Source organism: Eleutherodactylus coqui, chromosome 9 (genome assembly GCF_035609145.1).
Source record: "Eleutherodactylus coqui strain aEleCoq1 chromosome 9, aEleCoq1.hap1, whole genome shotgun sequence".
Taxonomy (NCBI): domain Eukaryota; kingdom Metazoa; phylum Chordata; class Amphibia; order Anura; family Eleutherodactylidae; genus Eleutherodactylus; species Eleutherodactylus coqui.
In genome coordinates this window covers 17,326,805-17,348,340 of record NC_089845.1, presented here as the reverse complement: position 1 = coordinate 17,348,340, position 21,536 = coordinate 17,326,805, and the positions used below count along the sequence as shown (strand labels likewise).

The 21,536-nt window shown below is 47.6% G+C and overlaps 1 protein-coding gene across 1 annotated transcript in view; it reads right to left on the bottom strand.

Moving 5' to 3' along the window:
• PIGN (phosphatidylinositol glycan anchor biosynthesis class N) overlaps positions 1-21,536 on the bottom strand; it is a 351,259-nt gene that overhangs the window by 285,053 nt on the left and 44,670 nt on the right. The window contains 2 exon segments of the mRNA XM_066579178.1: positions 10,751-10,872; positions 16,071-16,319. Coding sequence (XP_066435275.1) covers positions 10,751-10,872; positions 16,071-16,291 — 343 coding nt within the window. The 5' untranslated portion in view covers positions 16,292-16,319.

Genomic DNA, 21,536 nt, shown 5'->3' with positions numbered 1-21,536 from the left:
GCCTCTGTTATCAGCCAGAGAATTGAAGTATATTGCAAATCTTTTCTGCTCACACGGTTGTAATTGCATACCAAGATAGCCCACATTGCCTTCCAACCCCCCTTGGTCTGACTGTTTCAATCCATATATCTGTATGTACCTAACAGGTATAAGAGAAGATGAACCAATAAGTGTTAGCTTGAATAAGCTTGCCCACACTGTATAAGGCTGTTAGAATTTTTTGGGGGATAATCACTCTGGGTGAAAGATGTGAATTGATCAGGGTCGGCACACATACTACATTACCTGAGGAAATCCTCAGTTGTCCTGGCAAATGTATTATAGCAGGACAAAAAGGACACAAAAACAAGCATAAGTACATGGAGAACTAGTATAAGGCCTATGGGTTGGGATGGTATAGCAATTTAAAAGTTGTTATACGGGGCGTGGCCAGCGCATGGAGGAGTGAGCACGCTTCCTTGAGAACTCCCGCAGCACCTACCGGCTTACAGACCCCAGACACCAGCAAACCCTCAAACTCAGCGATGGGCCGACGCAGGACAGAGGCGGTGGACAGCAGCGGTGGATCGATGGAGCGCTTCCTCAGCACTCCGCGCTCGGTCCCCGTTAGATCAAAGATGACGCCAATACGTCACGTGCAGGAGACCCCGGCGGCTCAGGCAGAAGCGGCGAACACCTCCGCGGCAGCTAGAAGCTCAGCAGATGCAGAGGGACCCCACTCACAGAATCTCCAAACCTCCAGAGACGGCGCCAGCAGCAGTCCCAAGGCTTCTACCAGCACCCAGGGACGGGCACATGTGAGTAACAGCAGCGGCTCTGCTACACCGCAGCCTCACCCATCTCCCCCTCCACATGACCAGCAGTGACTCACATCAGAGGAGAGCTATAGCCCTCCATGGGACATGCACCAATCTCCCACAGACTCCCCAAGGACGACCTTAAAAAAAGCCAGAAGGGTGCTGCCAGCCATGTCCGCGTATGACACAGGGGAGGACACATGGAAAACCCACATACTGGAAATCCCTACTAGAGACGAGCTGAGTGCCCTATTCTCTAGATTTGAAGCCTCTAACAAGCAAACCTTAGAGGCCATCCACACAGAAGTACACCAAATAGGTCACAGGCTGCATCAAGTGGAGGAGGTGCAGGAGGAGACGGCGGCCATTTTGGAGTCCCACAGACGAGCAATACAAACCCAGGCAGACCAGATCGCCACTCTTACCCTACATCTAGACGACTTAGAAAATAGAAATCGGAGAAATATACACATTAGAGGCCTCCCTGAGGAAGTGGAAGGGAACCAACTAGAACTGTGGGCGCAAAGTCTTTTCATGCGTTTACTGAACAGACCACCTGAACGCTTTGTCAAACTAGACAGGATTCATAGAGCACTGGGCCCCAGAACGACCGATCCCAACCGCCCAAGGGACATTATATGCAGGATACACTTTTTCCGCGATAAAGATACAGATACAATAATCCGTAAAGCAAGGGAACAAACAGAACTTTTATCATACAAAGGCAAAAACATGATCTTACAAGATCTCGCCCGCCACACCTTGCAACTAAGAAAAGCTCTGGGATACAATATCGCTGGGGATTCCCATTTTCTTTATCAACTAAAAAAGATGGCAGATCAGCGGTCTTCCGTTCATTAGGCGATCTGTCCAAAATTTTGGGAACATTTGAGCTACCATTAATCGCACTTCCTGATTGGCCTACGGCCCCCAATTTGCTCACACAAACCACACAAGAGCAGTGGCAGACAACACAATCTCAGAGACGGAGAGAGAGTCGCAAAGGAGAAGATCGCACGACCTGAAAAAAGACCTTAGAGAGGTTCCGCGAAACGGAACAAGTATAGAACGTTTGCGTGCACGGTCCGACGGGCCTGGTCTTTGGCTAACCCGCTCGGAGGCGTAACTCCCCTCCAGGCTCGGAGGGTCTGGCCCCTAGAGGGCAAGAAGTTTCAAAGTTACTAAAGTTTTTGGGGTGTCGGTGCTTGGAGTTCAATGTTTTAACTGTCAGAGACCTCATTGAGGTCCTATTGTTACACATTTATTGGGTGGGTGCAGCCCGGAGGGGGCCTCCACTCCCTTGTTGCGCTTCCACTCTCCCTATCGGGTGACAAGTCGCTCAAAGGAGTGCGACATCTGGCGACTCGCTGGAGTCTCGGTTTCACCACGTTATGGCTGCTCTAGGCAGTTCACATCTAATTCTATCTTTTCCTTCTCGGTTCTCTTTTTCCATCCCCCCAGCCTTCCCTTTCCCCTACCTTAGGTTTGTCCGGCCTTTGAAGTGCGCCTCATGGAAACCACCTGATGGCTAGCCTCACAGTTGGCTCCTTCAACGTGAGGGGCCTAAACAAACCAGCTAAAAGGGGGCAGATTTTAGACCACCTGCACAAACAAGGTATAATGATCGCACTAATTCAAGAGACCCATTTTGAAGGAAGTATACCCAGCTGCAGACATCGCCACTACACAATGTGGTATCACAGCCCCCACCCGCAGAAAAAAGCAGGAGGCACTTCTATAGCTTTCCACAAACAGCTGTCATACAGATTGCTCTCGTCGGAGGCTGACCCCGAAGGGCGCTACCTATTTGTAAAAATCCAACTGGGTGTGGAGACCTTTACCATCGCTAATGTTTATTTTCCCAACCAGTCACAGGTCCGCTTCGGGATCCGAGTGTTGGGGGCCCTGGCGTCCTTCTCAGATGGCTCAGCTATAATTCTAGGAGGCAACTTCAATATGGCCATGAACACCCCCTGACGAGTTGAGGCTGGGAAGTCCAGTATCTCACCCACAGCGACACGTAGACTAGCGAGAGAACTGACGAACATAAGATTAGTAGACATGTGGCGCATACTACATCCAAAAGTCAGGGATTATAGTTACCACTCACCAGTACATAACAGTTACCACCGACTGGACTACTTGCTCATCTCGCACAAACTCTTAGATAGGAATCCTAGGTGCTCCATAGGGGCATTCTTGTGGTCAGACCATGCTCTGGTCTGGGGATCCTTGGATTGGGGTCAGAGAGACAGAACAAACAGCAGCTGGAGGCTAAATGACAACCTCCTAAATGATGGAGCTTGCCTACAGGAGATCCAACAGGCGATAGAGCAATTCAAAACAGATCACGCAACAGACGACACATCAGCCCCAATCAAATGGGAGGCACTCAAGTGCGTGTTACGGGGTATTTTCATTTCCCATGGGGCACGCCTAAAAAAATAAAAAAAATTAAAAAAAAGACAGAAGCAGGGCAATGGAGAAACTAATTGCTAAACTGGGTCTCTTGGAGTCAACCAACAAAGCTGCCCCGTCGGATGAGTGAACAGCGGAGATTTCAGATGTCCGCGGCCAGATCCTGCAAATATTGGACCAAGCCTCGCTCTGTCAGAGACAGAGCAAAAGGGAGCTTCTATGAATATGGGAATAAATGTAGCAGGGGGCTGGCAAGGGCCCTCAACCCAAAATCCCCACTGACTTAGATCTTTTCCATCCAATCACGTAACGGGGTACAAGTACACACCAACGCAGAAATCCTAGATAGTTTTCACTCCTATTACCATAACCTATATAATCTACAGAATGACTACATGAGGGCAAATGACGAAGCAGTAGCATCAAAAGACGCCTACTTAAAACAGAATAGCCCTAAACGCATTCCTGAGGCGGACCGGTGCGCACTAGAGGAAGATTTCTCCCTAGGGGAATTAACTGATACAATCAAGGCCCTCAAAATAGGCAAGAGCCCCGAGCCTGACGGCTTTACGCCGCGCTTCTTTAAAATATGTGGAGAGGCATTGGCCCAGATAATGCTAGATGCTTTTAACACTGTCTCGTGCGAATGCCCATTCCCCCACAGGCCCTACAGGCCACCATAACAGTTATCCCTAAACCCGGAAAAGAGCCCCTGGCCTGTGGCAGCTACAGGCCTACTTCATTGCTAAACATTGACACCAAGATCTATTCCAGCATGTTAGCGGCCCGTCTGAGACCTCTCATCCCCCTATTGATAGACAGAGACCAGGTGGGATTTGTCCCCGGGAGGGAGGCAGGGGACAATACAATTAGAACCCTGGCTATGATGTCCAGGGCACGCCGCTCTGGGGACCCACTGTGCCTGCTATCCGTAGACGCTGAGAAAGCATTTGACAGGGTGAACTGGAGGTTTCTACAAACGGCTCTGCGGATGGTAGGCATAAGCCCACTCTTCCTGGACAGAGTCCTGGCACTGTACAGGGGCCCTGTGGCTAGGGTACGGGTCAGCGGGCAGTTATCCCAACCAATCGAGATTAACAACGGCACCAGACAGGGGTGCCCCGTCTCCCTTCCTTTACATATTAGTGATGGAAACACTGGCGAGGGCGTTGGGAGCTAACCACGACATACAAGGGGTTAAAATGGGCAGAACAGAACACAAAGTCGTGCTATATGCAGACGACCTCCTGGTGTATATCACCAACCCTAGAGTAGCTCTCCCATGCATACTGAAGAAATTCGAAATATTTAGTAGGCTGTCTAACTTTAAAGTCAATCTCAGTAAATCAGAGATATTAAACGTAACACTGCCCGAGAAAGAAACAGATTCACTACAATCAGCGTTGCCCTTCGCATGGAGAAAAGATGGAATTAGGTACCTGGGGACGGTTATCACGGCAAATACCGATAAGCTTTTCGAAAAAAAAAAAAAAACAACTTTACCCCGCTGATCACTGCTCTCAAGAAGGACCTAGACATATGCAAGTCTCTTCCGCTGTCCTGGCTTGGGATTATAAACACAGTTAAAATGAACTCCCTCCCCAGGTTCCTATACATCTTTCAAACGGTCCCCATAAAATTGACAGGAGCATTTCTCACAAGGATCCGACGGTTAGTCATGAGATTTATTTTGGGCAACCACAGACCCAGGAGGAACTGGAAGGCCCTTTCCAGCCCCAAGACAAGCGGCGGGATGAGTGTCCCCAATTTCTTCCTATACCATAGAGCGGCCCTAACTAAATGTGTGCTTGACCTGCTTCATGGCAGAGGGCGCAAAAGATGGGTTGAAGCTGAGCACGATACGACACCGACCGGGGTACAAGGGTGCATTTGGATTCTGGGAAAGGGCGGACACAGGGACCTAGGTATGTTACCAATATTTACAGCTGTGTCACTATGTGAGGTCCTTGGGCAGCTTACAACAGTTAGGGAGGACAACCACAACCTTTGAGAAGATTTGTCTGTCAAACCCTGACCCCCCAATAACCATTTACTCAATATATAAACTACTACTAGAGAGGGACACGTCAGGAGGCAATAGGAAGCTAGAAATGATCTGGGAAAAAGAACTTGGGGCAGATTTAGCAGGGCAAGACTGGGAGAAGGCCTATGTCCTGACCCATAAATCAAACATCTCTAGCAGACTACAGGAACTTAATTACAAGATCCTGACCCGATGGTACAGGACCCTGGTGGGACTGGCCAAAATATACCCCCAACGCTCGGACCTCTGCTGGCGGTGCCTCTGCGAACCGGGGACCTTTGTCCACATATGGTGGTCTTGCACACACATTCAACCACTGTGGCGTGAGGTAGAGGCTCTACACGTAGCTACTTGTAAAGGCTCGACCAGCTTTACCCCTGAGCTGGCGTTGCTTTCTATGTTCCCAGGGTCAATGTCTGGGATAAAAAGCTCCCTTCTGCGTTTTTTCATATTAGCAGTCAGGCAGATCATCCCTAGAAAGTGGAAATCCACGACGCCCCCGACGCGACTAATGTGGTTGGAAGCTATGGACAACTTACCCAAATGGAGGAACTGTGTGCTAAAGACGAGATGCGTTACTCTAAATTCTATAACACCTGGGCGGTGTGGTTGCAGTTCCGGGCCTCACCCGGTTTAGAGGCCTGGCTACGTGACGGCACTACCGCTACTTAGCCGGCATGGACACTCCCACCACCAAGGTCAACTTGCCCTATATAAAAGAGGAACTGGGCCGTGGGGTATGCTCAGACTGGACAGACTTCCCTAACCCCTCTCCTTACCTTTCCCCTTCATCCACTCGTTTCCTTTCCTTTTTCATCGCTTCTGGACTTTCTTCACTATCTAAAAATTCCAAATCTTCCTAAGTTCACTTCTAAATTCCCCAAATAACGGGACAATTGATGATCTAGTTCCAGGGGAATGTGATTTACGATTTGCTATGTTATGTTTTGTTCGTTTTAAATAAAAACCTGCTCGGTGGGGCTGGACAGGTGTAGAATTTGCTAAGAGATAAAATGGTTACTATGACTAACATGTCCATTCCTATATCTGTATCGTACTTCCTGATGCAGTTAATAAGATACATTTGAACTATAAAAGTTGTTATACAACATAAAATACGTCACAAGCTCCGTGTGCAAATACACCTGATACTTTAGAACATGTCACTCAAACTTCTATGATTTAAAACTCGCAGGACAAATCCAGGCCGCCACAGGTGTGGAGAAAGTCACAAAAGTTCTCAGAGCGCCTCCACTTCAAATTGAAGAAATAACCTCCCAATCCTAGACTATCCCTGACCCTAGTCTCAACCCTGCATCTAGCTCCTGCTCACTTCACACTCAGACCAACAGAGGAAGAAGTCTTTACATTGTTTTCCTCTGCTCACCCCACCACCTGCGCTAGTGACCCCCTTCACACCTCCTCCGACTCCCCTACATATTCAAACATACTATCATATCCCCACTGCTAAAGCAAAGCTTCCAATTACAGACCCATCTCAAGTCACCCCTACATCTCCAAACTGTTAGAACGTCTGGTTTACTCCCGCCTTATAAACTTTGTACCAGAAACCTCTTGACCCCCTACAGACTGGTTTCCGACCCCAGCACTCAACAGAAACCGCCCTTCCAGAAGTGTCAAACAACCTCCTGACCGCTGAATTGAGCGTTGTCTACTCCCTACTGATCCTCCTCGATCTCTCAACAGCATTTGACACGGTTGGCCATAACCGCCTCCGCGCTATGCTTCCCTTCATTGGCCTAAAGAAGACTGCTCTGCCCTGGTTCTCCTCCTACCCAAATGACCACTCATTTTGCATATCCTTTCCAGGATCCACCTAACCCCCTCCCCTTGCTTGGCCCCCTCCTCTTCTCCATCTACACAGCCCCTATTGGACAAACTATCAGGAGACTGGGCTATCCGTACCATCTCTATGCTGGTGACTCCCAGTTACACACCTCCTCCTGTGACATTACAGCACCATTCCTCCAGAACACCATCGACTGTCTGCTGTCTTGAACACAATGTGTTCTCCCTAAAACGCAAACTAAAAAAACTCAGCTACTGGGGTTTTCGCTCTCTGCTAACCGACCTTAACCTGGCATCTCCATCTCAGTGTGTGGCACCCCAGCTCCAAGCACAGCCGCTGTTTTGAAGTTAGGTTTGTCTAAGATCTCTACCTCCTACATCTAATTTCTTACCCGACTATGTCAGCTGCACCTCAAGAACATTGCAAGAACCCGCCCTTCTCACCGTGGAGACGCTAGGAACGCTCACTGTTGGCCCTCATCCACTTTGGCTCGATTACTGCAACTTGCTGCTGATCGAAATCCCCTCTCCAATCCATTCTGAATGCAGCAGCCAGGCTCATCTTCCTGTCCACGGACGCATCTGCCCTGTGCCAGTCACTGCAGTGGCTGCCCATCAAACATTGAATTCAATTTAAACTTACTACCCTCACCCACAAAATGCTGAACAGCACTGTGCCACCCTACAATGCTTCCCTTAGCTCAATCCACCACCCAGCCGCGCCCTCAGCTCCGCTAACCAAATCAAATTAAGCGTTCCTTTAATTCGAAACTCACTCCCACCTTCAAGACTTCTCCAGAGCAGCACCAGTCCAATGGAACGCGCTACCAAAAGCTATCCGGTCAATCACCGAAACTTCAGGCGTGTTCTAAAAACGCACCTCTTCAGGGAGGCATACCATATCCCCTAAACCAAACCCCTCTGTAATCAGTCTCATAACATGCTCCCTTTCCTACTGACTGCAATCCCTGCTAGCCACAATCAACTGCCACCTGCAGTGATACAGACTGCCACTATATGGCTCAATTTGACCAATGCTTGTGTATAGCATCCCTCTCTACCTCACCATGCCATGCTCATCTCCAGCCCCTTTAGCTTCTCTATCACCTCATTATCTGTAGTCTGTAAACTTGTTGGAGCAGGACCCTCACTCCTGTCTCCAACTGATTACTACGTCTGTTTGGTTTCTGTTCCCTTTGTTTTCTAATAACTGCAGAATATGTTGGCACTACATAAAGATTAGTTAATGGAGCTCTTGTGCCTTGAGTAGTTAAATCTAGGCCTCATTCACACAAACCAATTCAGTTTTGATCTGTGAAACCAAGTGGTCTCACAGATTGAAGCTGTGCATATTCATTGCATATTTGGACCTTCCTGTGTTTTGTTGCGCCTATTCACTTTTTTTACATGCTGTGGCAAGTTTGGGTCACTCACCTGCGGGATCACCGACCTCTGTCAGTAAATGGGCACCGCGCGTGTAAACACTTTAGAGATGCGCATTTCTTTTAAATCTGGTGCCTGTCCGTTTTATTCCACAGCAAAGTACAGCATCACAGTCCAGGGTTCACAACCCACAGGGTCTCCGTCAACAGCCACACCCGGGGCGTCCTCTATCAGACATGCAAAGGCCCAAATGCGTCCACGCCGGACCTCAGGCTCCCAGTCCTGATGGCTGATCCTGTCACGTAGCAGCAGGGCAAGATGAGGAAGGCCTTCGATTATGGAGTGATGGGTATTCAACTTTCCAAGACTCTGGATAAGTGACTGAGCCACAGCCACAACTCTACAGTAATCCGCCTGGCCCTGCGCTGGAAACCAATTTGTCCTTCACTGGACAAGATGAGAGAGAGGGAAAGACGATACATGTCAATCCCGCCTCTGGTCCTCAAACACTCTGCAGTAAGCTGGCAGTCGTTAGACTACAGGCTGACTTATACCCAGCTTCTGCAGGCGTTCACCCACCTGATCCGTTTTAACGCACTCCAGAGCTCTGCAATACGCAGACAGCTGCCACCAATTTTGTAACAGTAAACTGGAACCTGATTTATGAATTAATATAATCTTCATAGAATATGGTTGTGCTAACACAGACGAGGGTCACTAATTTCAAGTGTAAATTCTCAAAGAAAAGAGCAGTGCGTATTTACAGAAAAATGCAAAAAGATGTTACAAGATAATTGGCAGGAGACGTACATGTGATATTACAGACTATAACAGGGATTAGAATATAAGTCTTACTATTCTTATGCGTCGAGGCTCGGGGGTTACTGTGGGGCAGTCATCACGTATAGTGACCTCCAAGTGGCTGAGGTCACCTCCAAGTGGCTGAGGTCACCTCCAAGTGGCTGAGGTCACCTCCAAGTGGCTGAGGTCACCTCCAAGTGGCTGAGGTCACCTCCAAGTGGCTGAGGTCACCTCCAAGTGGCTGAGGTCACCTCCAAGTGGCTGAGGTCACCTCCAAGTGTAATTTTTAAACTCACTGGGGAAACTCCCATTTAGTCCCTTCCAGCCCCTGTAGGGGCTGGCTTACCCTGGAACGCATACTGGGGTGTAAAGCCTGTTTCCTCGCCTTACATCTCAATATAAACATTTTCTGGCTCCGGCTGCAGCAGGGCTGTAGGACATCAGAGACCCCCTGGGGAGATGTGACGGGCTGTTTGAATCCTGCTGCTCAAAGCTTCCTACACGCGAAAATGTTTCTAACTCTTATCTCTACAAACTATACAAAATGACTGGTGGACTACAACCTCCACATCACAATACACATCTATTAATCTCATATCTTTACCTCTCTAGTATCCATCTGTCTATCATCTTATCTAGTATGGGTAAATTCAAGGGGAAAGGATGTCAACTCAACTTTCCTAATCTCATGAACGCAGCTGATTGATACTGACAACTGGGGTTCCTGCCACACCCATAGGTGTTCTCTAACTTCTCAGGTTCCAGAATGCCTGTCTGTTCCCCTCTGCAGGCTGTTCTGTATACTGCACTCCTATAGAGCAGGGGACCCCAACTCCAGTCCTCAGGGACCACCAACAGGTCATGTTTTCAGGATATCCTAAGGTAAAAACACCTGTGGCAATGTGTGAGGCGCCGACAATAATTACATCACCTGTGCAATACTGAGGAAATCCTGAAAACGACCTGTTGGCGGTCCCTGAGGACTGGAGTTGGGGAACACTGCTATAGAGCACAAAAGAAAAACCAAAAACGTCTTAAAGGCCTCATGTCCACGGGGAAGAATCCATAGCGGGTCCCTCCTGCCCTGCAGACATGAGTCATAAAAATAAGAATTAACTCACCTCTCGCACGCTCCGGATCTTCCCTTCGCCGCAGCTTCATCTTCTGTCGCGGCCAGACCTTCTTTCTTCGGCTCGGCGGATGCGCAGGGCACTTTAACCCTTTCCAATCCAATTTGTACCCTGGTTTTCCTGGGGGGCTTACTCTTTCTGCCATTATACAACGGTGCTATCTGCTGGCTAAAGCCAGTACTGCATGAGGTGACACATTGGATAGGCTCTGACAGCAGAGACGCTGGCAATATACAGTAAGAGAACCCCGACGGACGTCTTTCAACATCGGAGCTGTACAGCCTTAAATCATAATGTCTTCAGAGGTCAGACAGTGGATTGGAAAGGGTTAAAGATCTTTAACAAAAGAGTGGGGTGTCATTACGTACCTTTTGCAACTGCACTGACATCTTCATAAAATCCAGCAATCAGTGCGACATGTCCTGGTCGGGACTCTGTAGGAACCCGAGTGTGAGAAACTCCCCAACTTGCCTTGGTTTTTATTAGGTTTCTGAAAGACACAAATAGCAAAGAAACCTCTAACGAATCATTAATGAGCACAGAGTTGTCAGCGCAGCCCATGGATATCAGTCTCAGAGTAGGTGAACTCATATGCAGGCTGAAGGGAGAAGAGACGGGGTAGGAGGTAGACAATACATCAATAGGAGAACTCATGTGCCGCCCTGAAGGGGACGGGACAGTGGGCGGATCCCAACGATCTAGGCAATCATTAGCAGCGATTGGACGGCGAAAGCCAAATTGTTCACTTTTCGTTTGTTTTATGCAACCATAAAAATCATCGTTGACTTTCACTAGTTTAAATACTGTTCATTCAGTCCCTCCCTTACAGTGAATGATCAACGGAACGATTTCTCTTTTGAACTAGCCAATGATGTACCAGGCTGTACAAACTGGCTGCACAGGTGAACTTAAGCATCATTGGCTCATGTGAAATGATGGTCTAACAAGGCTGGCAGCAGCTTTTCGATGCCATTTCCATACAACTGCTTTAAATGCACTCTTAGAATTAGAGTAAGGCCTGCCTCATGAGCGTATCAGCATGTGACCACTGCAGCCAATCAAGGACGACCGTTTACATACTCAGATAAACCCCATATGGTGGCCAGAACCATCAGATTCTAGAGGAAGCTGTTAATTTTAGTCTGCAGATGGCAGGAGAAAGGGTCAACCATGTTCACAAGTCAAACATGTCCAATCCTTGCTTCTACTAGTGGGATCTGGCAGCAGTTAATTCCCCTTACCCCATTGTACAACTGAGTGATGACGTACCTACTCAGTAGCACCCATTGGAGGGATGCCATATTATGAGTTCATATCTGACTTTAAACCCCTAAACGACCGGGCCATAGGGTTTTTACGATCTCCTTCAGTGGGCTTTATTCTCTGAGGACGTAAAAACATGTGTCCTGCAGAGAATAAAGCCCCTCGGGCTCTGGACGTGACGGCTCCATGCTGCCAGTGACCGCGGATAGCAGACAGCATGGAACTGCTATGCCGGGCTGCAGGGACCCTCGCCCCCAGCAATGCAATCGGCGCTATCCAATGGATCGCATAAGTTAAATTTTTTTTTTTTTTTTAAAGTTAGATTCAGCTGCCCTGATGGATCGGAACCATCAGGGCAGCTGAAATCACTCACCCGGGTCCGCCGCACTGCTCCCCGCTCTCCTGGTCCTCTGGGCCCCGAAGCCGACCTTCTGCACATGCGCGCCAGGCGGCATTACGCACATGCAGAAGGCTCGGCGGCCTGGGAAACTTAAAATCTCCTGGCTCCTGTAGGTAGCCGGGAGGCAGGAGATGTCAGCGGGGACCGCGATCACGTACCACGATCGCCGTTATCCAATGGATAACTGTGATCATGGAAATGTAGAGAAAAGTGTAAAAAAATAAATAAATATAAAAAAAAAAAAAAAAAAAAAAAAGAAAAGCTTCACCTCCCTTCATGGATCGGATCTATAAGGGAAGGTGAAAACACTAACCCCGCTTCCTCCATGTCCTCGGGTCGGTCTCGGGACCCTCCGCTGGCTTCTGCGCATGCGCTGATGTGGCGCGCATGCGCAGAAGGCCGGCGAGCCTGGCAAATTCAAAATCTACCTGCACCCGGCTGTCAGATAGCCGAGTGCAGGGAGATATGACTGGGGACCGCTGTATGCGGTGTCTAGTCATATGATTACCGTTATCCATCGGATAACGGTGATCAAATAAAGTGTAAAAGTAGAAGAAAAAAAAAGTTTATAAAGTTAGTTTCATCTCCCGGGGGATGAAATTACATACCCAAGGTCCCCGGATTTGTTCCCTGATGGGATGTTGATCCGCGGACCTTACCCCAGCTTCGGCTCATGCGCCCGTCAGCATGATGGCGGACGCATGCGCAAAAGTGAAATATCGCCCAAGAAATTTAAAATCTACCTGCTGCTGGCTACCAAAGGTAGCCAAGAGCCTGGAGATGTCACGGGGAGCCGCGGTATGCGGTTACTGGTCACGTGATCCCCGTTACCCAATGCATAATGGCGATCACGTAAAAGTTCTTTAAAAAGTGGCAGTTTCATCTCCCCTCACCGATGCGATCGGTGGGGGGAGATGAAACATCTTCTCGGAGGCTTCCGCATTTGAATCCAGATGCGATTATCCTCCATGGACCCTTCCAGCTGCTGCGCATGCGCCCGCCAGCAAAATGCCAGACACATTCGCAGGAGTCGGGGAGCCCAGGAAATATTAAATCTCCTTGCTCCCAGCGACCAATGGTCGCTGAGTGCTTGGAGCAGTGACCGGGGGCCTCGTTGAACGGTCCCCATCACGTGATAAAGTAGCGATCTAACATTAGGCGGGTCACGCATGGCCGGAGAGGAAGTACGGGTTCTGCATGCGCTTGATCAGCGGTAATCCACGGATCAATCGCATGCATTGGATCACACAATTCCCCCCAATTAGTAGGTTGGAATTACGGAATCCACTCACAGAAAGCAGAACACGGCATGCTATATTTTACCGCGGATATCCGCGACCTAGAGCCCATTGTGCTTTATGACCGCGGATATACTCGTAGCCCATATGCAAACACATTGTGTACAGGCTGCGGGGGTACCCTGGTCATCTCTAAGCGACGGCGCGGGAAATAAAAACACAACGGTGTACTGCGCATGACCGCCTGTGTGAGTAGGCAGTTATGCGCAGTACGTTACGTGGCCGTACACAGGGTCACAGCCGGGCTCACAGCTGGAATCCGCTGCGGGCCTCCGCAAGCGGATTCCACCTATGGCTACATGAGCCTGGCGTTATTCAGACCGCTACCTGTAATCCGTAATTTACAAGAAGCCCCGGGAATGTTCGCCTTCCTGCAGTTCCAGGAGCAGCTTGTTGAGCGCCTTCTCTGTGAGACCGCTGCACCTCATCAAGCTTACGAAGACTCACGGAATGACACTTATTACACCCCATCCTGGCCGCTGAGGTTACGAAATACCCCCCAAAAAGCATGAGAGGAGGGGGAATACCCGGTTTTCTTGCCCCATGTGCCCATCCCATTCAGCCTCCGTAATTACCCCTGTCTTCAGACATAAAACGCAGTTTATATTATTACCTTAATCTAATATTTAGGGAATGCCAAAAAATGGGGGGGGGGGGGGGGGATTATTTTTTTTAGGAAGTCAATTTTTTTTCCGTATAAGTGGGCAATGGGGCCTGGAATTTATTCAGTTGTACCCTGAAATCCAGCGGACATTCCCTCCATTATGGGCCTAGCCATGTGTCCTTTAAATAGATTAGGGCCACAATGGGTATGTTTCTGAACACGGGACAGCGGGGGTATCCATTTTGGGGTGAACGTCTTCATTCCTATGTACACTGTCCAAAAAAAACACTGTTTTTAAATTGACAAAAAAATGAGAAACATAATTTTTTCCTTCTGCTTGGCCTAGATTCATTCTAAAACTGAAGTTAAAAAAGTTATCGTACCCCTAGATAAATTCATTAAGGGGTCTACTTTTAAAAAGGGGGTCACTTGTGGGGATTCTCCATCGTTTTTGTTACTCAATGGCTTTACTAGTGGGCAATAGGGCCTAAATCTCCTTCAAGCCAAATTTGTTCCGAAAGCCACGGGTTGCTCCTTTCATTTTGGGCCCCATTGTGCATACAGACGTAATACTAGGGCCAAAATGGGTATGTTTCTGAGCTCGGGACAAACGGGTATCCATTCTGGGGTGCAAATTTTCATTTTCATGTGTACTATAGAAAAAAGTACCGATTTTAAAATGACATATTTGCAAAAATATGAAATTTTAGTTTCTGTTCTAAATTGCATTGACTCCTGAAAAAAAAAACAAAAAACAAAAAAAAAACTGGAGTTAAAATACTTATGACACCCCTCAGTGAAAACGTTAAGGGGTGTAGTTTTTAAAATGGGGTCACTTGTGGGGGTATCTATCATTTTGACTCCTATGAGCCTTTCCAATCTTGGATTGGTGTAGGAAAACAAAGTGTTCCTCAAAATGCTGAAAAGTAATGTTACATTTGTACGTCTCCTAAATAGTTAAAAAAAAACACGAAAGTTTTTCCAATGTGCGCCCAAAATAAAGTAAAGGGATGGAAAGATATATCTTAGCAAAAATTTCTATATTATGTTAGCACATATTTGAGATATTGCAGTTGGAAATGTGAAAAAATGACGATTTTTTCAAAATTTTCCCAATTTCGGCGCTTTTAATAAATAAAACAAATTCTATCGGTCTTTTTTTTCCCACCTAAGTCGTCAAGTACAACATGTGGCGAAAAAACAATGTCAGAATCGCTTGGATACGCAAAACCTTTCTGGTGTTTTTTCCCATGTTAAAGTGACATGTCAGATTTGCAAAATTTGGCCTGGTCATTAAGACGCAAACAGGCTTCGTCACTAAGGGGTTAACAGGCCTTGCAACCTCAAGCCAAAGAATAGCCATCTACATAGCGCAGTTTGATTTCTTGCCCCTCAGTAAACAATAGTGTTAGTTATCTAGGTTTGAGACCATCAACTTGAGTCCAAGGGGTGGGGTGGAGGAGTAAGGTTTCACCTTGTGGGGAGCCCCATAAGGGGTAAGCAATCTGACAGGTCAGGAAGTATAAACAAGTGATGGAATAGTGCCTCCCTAGTGCCCCCATTAGTGAACAGCCAGTCAATATGAGGTTTTAAACAGGCTTTGTAACAGGACTACAAAGATAAACCAAAGCAATATACTAATCTATATTCTGCCATTTCAGTGGTTTTGTCCCTCCATCAGTGGACGGTAGGGTTGTGGTTCACCTACTCAACCAGAACCGTACAAGGCAATAAAGGGATTATTCCATTGTTCATGTGCATTGCTTTTTCCCCCAAGGAGTAATGCATGGGTTCCAAGACTACACCTTGGGGGTCTTCTGTATTCTAGTGGTCTGCACAAGGACAAACCTTACCCCTCTTCACCACTAACGCATGCTTGGGCAAAAATCGTTTAAAGCTGTCAACTGAACACTTGTGTACATCCAACCCGCAAATCTGTCTTCCACAATGTACTGCACTTTAGTGGCAAAAAACTATAAAAAAACAACATTGTGTAGATTTATACACAAGTTTTGTGTATTGTAAGTGTTGCACAAAAGTGAATCTTAGTTGCAGCAAAATGTCGTTTAAAAAAAAAAAAAAACACAACTATAGCAAAACCTTAGTCCTCAGTTTCAGCTTACCTAAGATAGGGGGCTCTAGGAAGGCCATGCTCATCCAACGCAAAGAAGGTGTCGGCTCTCAGTCCATCAGCCACAAACAGAAGCAGTCGTTTGGCGGGAGGCGGATGCAGCGTCTGCTGGGGCGTCATGCCATGGACCAGCGGAGAAGTAAAGTAGATGTCAAAAATGGATGCAAAGAAAATGAGGTGGACTACCAAGCCAACGACGAAAAACAGAAGCATCCTCTAGACGACCATGTGCCGACACTGCCTGGGAACGAAGCAGATACACTTCATGTATACAAGACCTAAACACATAAGGAAATCACGTTCTAAGGTATAAACTGCTGTGCTACCCCAAGGCCAATTATAAATCTTACCTGGAAACAAAGACCAGACACCCATAGAAAGCCGCAGCCAGCGATATGGACCCATGTAATAGAGTTAAGACCAGCCACAAAGTCTGCGACAACGGCAGCACCATGACGACAACTATATTCATATAGCACCAACATAGTCTGCAGCGCTTCAGATACCGGGGTTACATAAGGGCAGACTCAAAGAAAAAAAGAAACACGAGTCAGGATTCAGATTCTAAGGCAAATCATTCAAGACAGACACCGTCCGTGTTCTGTGCGATGTGCGGAGATGGCACATCTATCTTTTGTTCTCACGTGAGACTCAAGGAAAGTCAAAAATTAAAAAAAAAAAAAAAGAAGAACGCTGCATTTGTTCAGTCTTACAGCTTCGCTTGAAAGGAAAAAAAAACAAAAACATTAAACTTCGTGAGAAGACCTGCTTCTATTTTCATGCTTTCTGTGATGCAAAACTTGGTGACGAAATGTTTTCTCTTTAATTGCAGCGTCATCGTTTACTTTCACTCATCTGAACAATTGTTTAAGAAAAAAAAATCTCATCTAAAACAGCTTTGACGAACCAATTTACAGTATAAAAACTGGAATGAGGTCCTGGCTCACAAGCACTTACGATCTACAGTACTGGGCGAAAGTTTTAGGCAGGTGTGGACCTGGAAAAAAAAATAATAAAATACCTCCAGAGTAAGGAACAAGCAGTTCTGGAAGTGATAAATCTCCCTGTAAAGACCTGATGTGAATCATCCAGTCTGTCAGAAACAGAAGGATTTGAGCGAGCCGACCTCCACAGATCTGTGCTGAAGAAACCTCCCTGCTAAGTGCCTTCAAAAACTGTGTGCAAGTGTCCTAAAAGAACTGATGAGGCCACACAAAATATTTAGGGTGGTTTCACACGTCCGCTAGTGATTCAGTTATCCTACTCCATTCGGGAGACTGAAACCCTGAACTGTGCCCAATAGGTGCAAAAAGCAGCCCGAGGCTTTGATCGCCCACAGCAGAACTGACGTACTACAAGTTTCAGGAATCATTCACACAGGCGGAAGGGTTTAAAGTCATACCCACCATATTTAAGGCACCAAAAATCATTCACGCCCACGTTACTTGCCCACTCCTGTGGGTTTTTGTGCATACACAAAGAATGCAGAAGAGCCCATGTATTTGCTGCACAAATACGCAAGTTCTGGGTATGCACCATGTATTTACACCGGCAAATTGGTGTGTAAAATGAACATTTTTTTTAATATATTACGAGAAAAAAAAAGCTGCAAAATTTTTTCTACCAAAAATTTACAACAACTTAAGTCATAAAAACCACAGGTAAAATTCCTAAAGTTTGTTTTTTTTAGGACCGAAACACCATGATCCTTAAGGGGTTAAAGAATCCATAAACATTGCATTAGACACTTGGGGTCTGCAGGGCCCCGCTGGTGGCAGAGCAATATCTTAAATAAACGCAGTTACGTACCCAATAAGCGCAGACTGACGTCTTTAGAGTCGTTCCCGTTTTGTTCTACAATCGACACTAGAGAATATTTCTGTAGAGCCATCTGCGACTGCAGTACAGGCTGGCCCGTTCTTAGCTCAGTACTGCCACCTTGTGGCACTTTTATCATACACCTACTATTACACTGGAGGACGCTTTGGAGATCGAGACAAGTAATATCTCCTAATCCACAACGCAAGCATGTAGACAGATAATTCACACATAGCGCAAATCAATACGGGAAATGTGGCTTTATGGCGGCAGCCATCTATATCTACAAAGACCAACACAAACTGACATTATGGCAGCCCGCAGATGTGGGACTAACATAGCAAAAGCCTTCCAGCAGTCATTACATTTGAGGCTGCACAGGTCATACAGTATGGATGAAGCCATGCGTGATACCACCTCCACAGGACAGGGGAGCTGGGTGACTTCAAGTACCGAGACTCAAACACATTCGGATAGTAGTTGGATGTTATTTCACCAGTTCACATACCGTGTTTCCCCGAAAATAAGCCCCCTGAAAATAAGGAACCCCCTGAAATTTTCAGAAGTCCCAAATATAAGGCTCCCCCCAATAGTAAGGCATAGTAAAGTGTGCAGGCAAGTCAAGAGGACTGTCCCCTGCTGCCATCCCAGTTGTCTCCTACCTCCTCCTGTGCTGTACAAGTGTGCTGTTGTAAGCTCCCCTTGCTGGCTGGAAAACCCCATACTATCGTTCTCTTGCTGCGGCACACGTCTGCTGTGATGAGCTCCCCCTGGTGGCCGGAAGCTGCAATACCATCCTTGCTTACAAGTGGTACAGGAACTTCTGTCTGCAGGTACGTTACTTTTTTTTTTATGGCTCTGTGTGTGAGTCAGGCAACCATATGTGTGATTCTTAAGGGTGGGTTCTCATAGTGTATTTCCAGCCTTAGGGGGCGAGCATGACAGTCTGCTGTTATCCTGTCCCTGCTGTGCTGTTCAAGTGTGCTGTTGTGAGCTCCCCTTGCTGGCTGGAAAAGTTCATACTGTACATTCTGTTCCTGCTGTACATGTCTGTTGTGATGAGCTCCCCCTGGTGGCCGGAAGCTGCAATACCATCCCTGCTTACAAGTGGTACAGGAACTTCTGTCTGCAGACAGGTACGTTACTTTACAGCCCTTATTTTTTTATGGCTCTGTGTGTGAGTCAGGCAACCTGTGTGTGATTCTTAAGGCTGGGTTCTCACAAAGCGTATTTCCAGCGGAAATCTCGCAGTTTGGCCACAGCGATAGACAGCGAGATTTCTGCCGGGAAAGCGCTGCTTCAAAACCCACGGCACTCAGCCGCTTGTTTTGAAGTGACCTGGCTGCACGCTTTTCCGTTTCTGTGGCCGGTGAATCCGCACCACAACACTGGCTTCTCCCAGCTTTGCCGTGACAGATTTGCTGTCCCATGTTGACGAGATTTCTGAGAAATTTCATCCACAAAGCTGGCAACTTGAGGGATTAGTGGCCACAGACGGATTTGCCGCGACTAAATAAAACACCCCCTGAAAATAAGACGTAGCGCATATTTGGGAGAAAAAATTAATATAAGACAAGTCTTATTTTCGGGGAAACAGTACATCCTACATAAGCCGGCGCCTTAGTTTATTCGACCGACTTCTAGCTTTTACATCCATCTGCTCTGCTTATCCTCCGGGATAATGAAAATCCCAGTCACCGTCATCTTAGCTTCTACGGTAAAGGACATATCTTCCCAGGTCTTCCTCAGATGGTCGACCTTTTTGTCCATCGGGTCCGAGAGCCGAGATGCATCCTCGAAGGGTAGAAGAGTTCTTTCTCACCTTAGCGATCTGTATGTCTACCTTTGGGGGCTATACAGGTGGACATCTTCAGGAGCGAACGCCAGCCGGTTCGCAATCTCTTTTGAGACAGCTAGTCTCCTCTCTGGTTCCTGCCATTCGTCCACAATAATTTGTTGCAGGGATTGATTAACCCTTTACAATCCAATGTCGGGCCTGCCCTGACAATTTCCCTCCACAGCTCCGATGTCGGGGCAGGCCTGACACCAGTGCAGGAGTGCGTCTGCACCCGATCGTCAGACACATCTGGTGCAGATACACTCCTGCACTGGTCCCCATCAAGGACCCCCGAGAAGGTAGAAAGGGTTTTTAACCCTTTCTGCCTTCTCCTTTACACATTACATAGCACTAAATTAGCGCTATGTAATGCAGAGATTCCGGCCGGCGATCATGTGACCGCCGGTGTTACCTGACCCCCAGCGGTCACATGAACGCCAAGCCGGGAGCCTGCACCGTGGGGGGACCTGCTTACCTGTCTGGCGTCTTCTGCCGTCTTTCTGCCTCCTGGCTCGGCGATCATGTGACCGCTGGGTGCCACCTGACCCCAGCGGTCACATGATAGCCGAGCTAGGAGGCAGAGGGAGAATGCGGAAGACGCCGATCAGGTAAGCAGGTCCCTCCACGGTGCAGTGAGCATCTGCACCCTCCTGAACTCTGTCAGTTCAGGAGGGTGCAGGGAAATGTATTTTTTCTCATCCATTCTCCCCAGCTCCAATTTATTTGGAGCTGGGGAGAATGAATGAGAAAAAAATAATTGGATTGGAAAGGGTTAACAGGAAACATTTCGTCCTAGACTGTTCTGGGTAAGCGGTCCTCTTCGATCTGCATAGTTTCCCTCACTGCTTTTATGAGGTGCCTAGCTATAGCTATAGATATTTTTTTTTCCCCCTCATCCTCCAGTAACAGTGGATGTAGTTCTCCCTCTGATAGGAGTCCCAGGGACTCACCGGAGATAGAGCTCACCAATTCCACCTGCCTTGACCTATTGGGGGCCCTTGAGGGACGAGGCTGAGGGTAAAAGGACGTCATTGAGGCCTGCAATTCCTCTTTGATCATGCACCTATCGGTTTTAAACGCCGCCTTTCCCCTGCTAGGATCTTCCCAGTACACTCCTCACATAGGGGTTTTTTGTAGTTATCCTCTAGCCTCTTACTACATATAACACACTTCCTAGATTTTTTCCTGGAGTCCACTTAGTCTTCAGACCTTTATCCATCTAACCCATACCAGAAAATGGGAGAGGGGGGAAAAGGAACATATATGCATCAATCAATCATAACAAGTTAGCATATTCCATTTTTTGGCCTATAGCCACTCACGTTTGTAGGGCATCTGCTTCTCCATCTCGCACTGAGCGGTCGCGTGTAGATATGCTGAGGCACTTCTGGCAGTTGCAGGATAACTTCTATGAGGAGTATGGAGAAGTCTTTCGAATTTGGCAACATTTCCTGGTCTGCACCCGCAGTCACACCCTCTACGTTGTGTGCGTGATGTCACCTGTACGCGCCCTGAGGACCAGGGAGGCCGCCGCTGCCGTTCCCCTGCCAGGAGGAAGTACCCGATTGCGGCAGCCGGAAGGTGCCGAACTGCTCAAGGAGGCCTGTGCAGGGACTACTATGGTATGCCGCCCCGACCTCTTCCCTCCAGGGGATCTTCAGCATTACGTGCCTCTGGTAGGTGAACTCTGGAGCTTGCTTTATCTAGCCAACGTAGGGACAGTAAGACACTGAGGAATGGTGGAAGGTAGGTGCTTTCTAAGGGCTCTTTCTGTCCCTACCGAGGTCAGAGGGCAACTTCCAT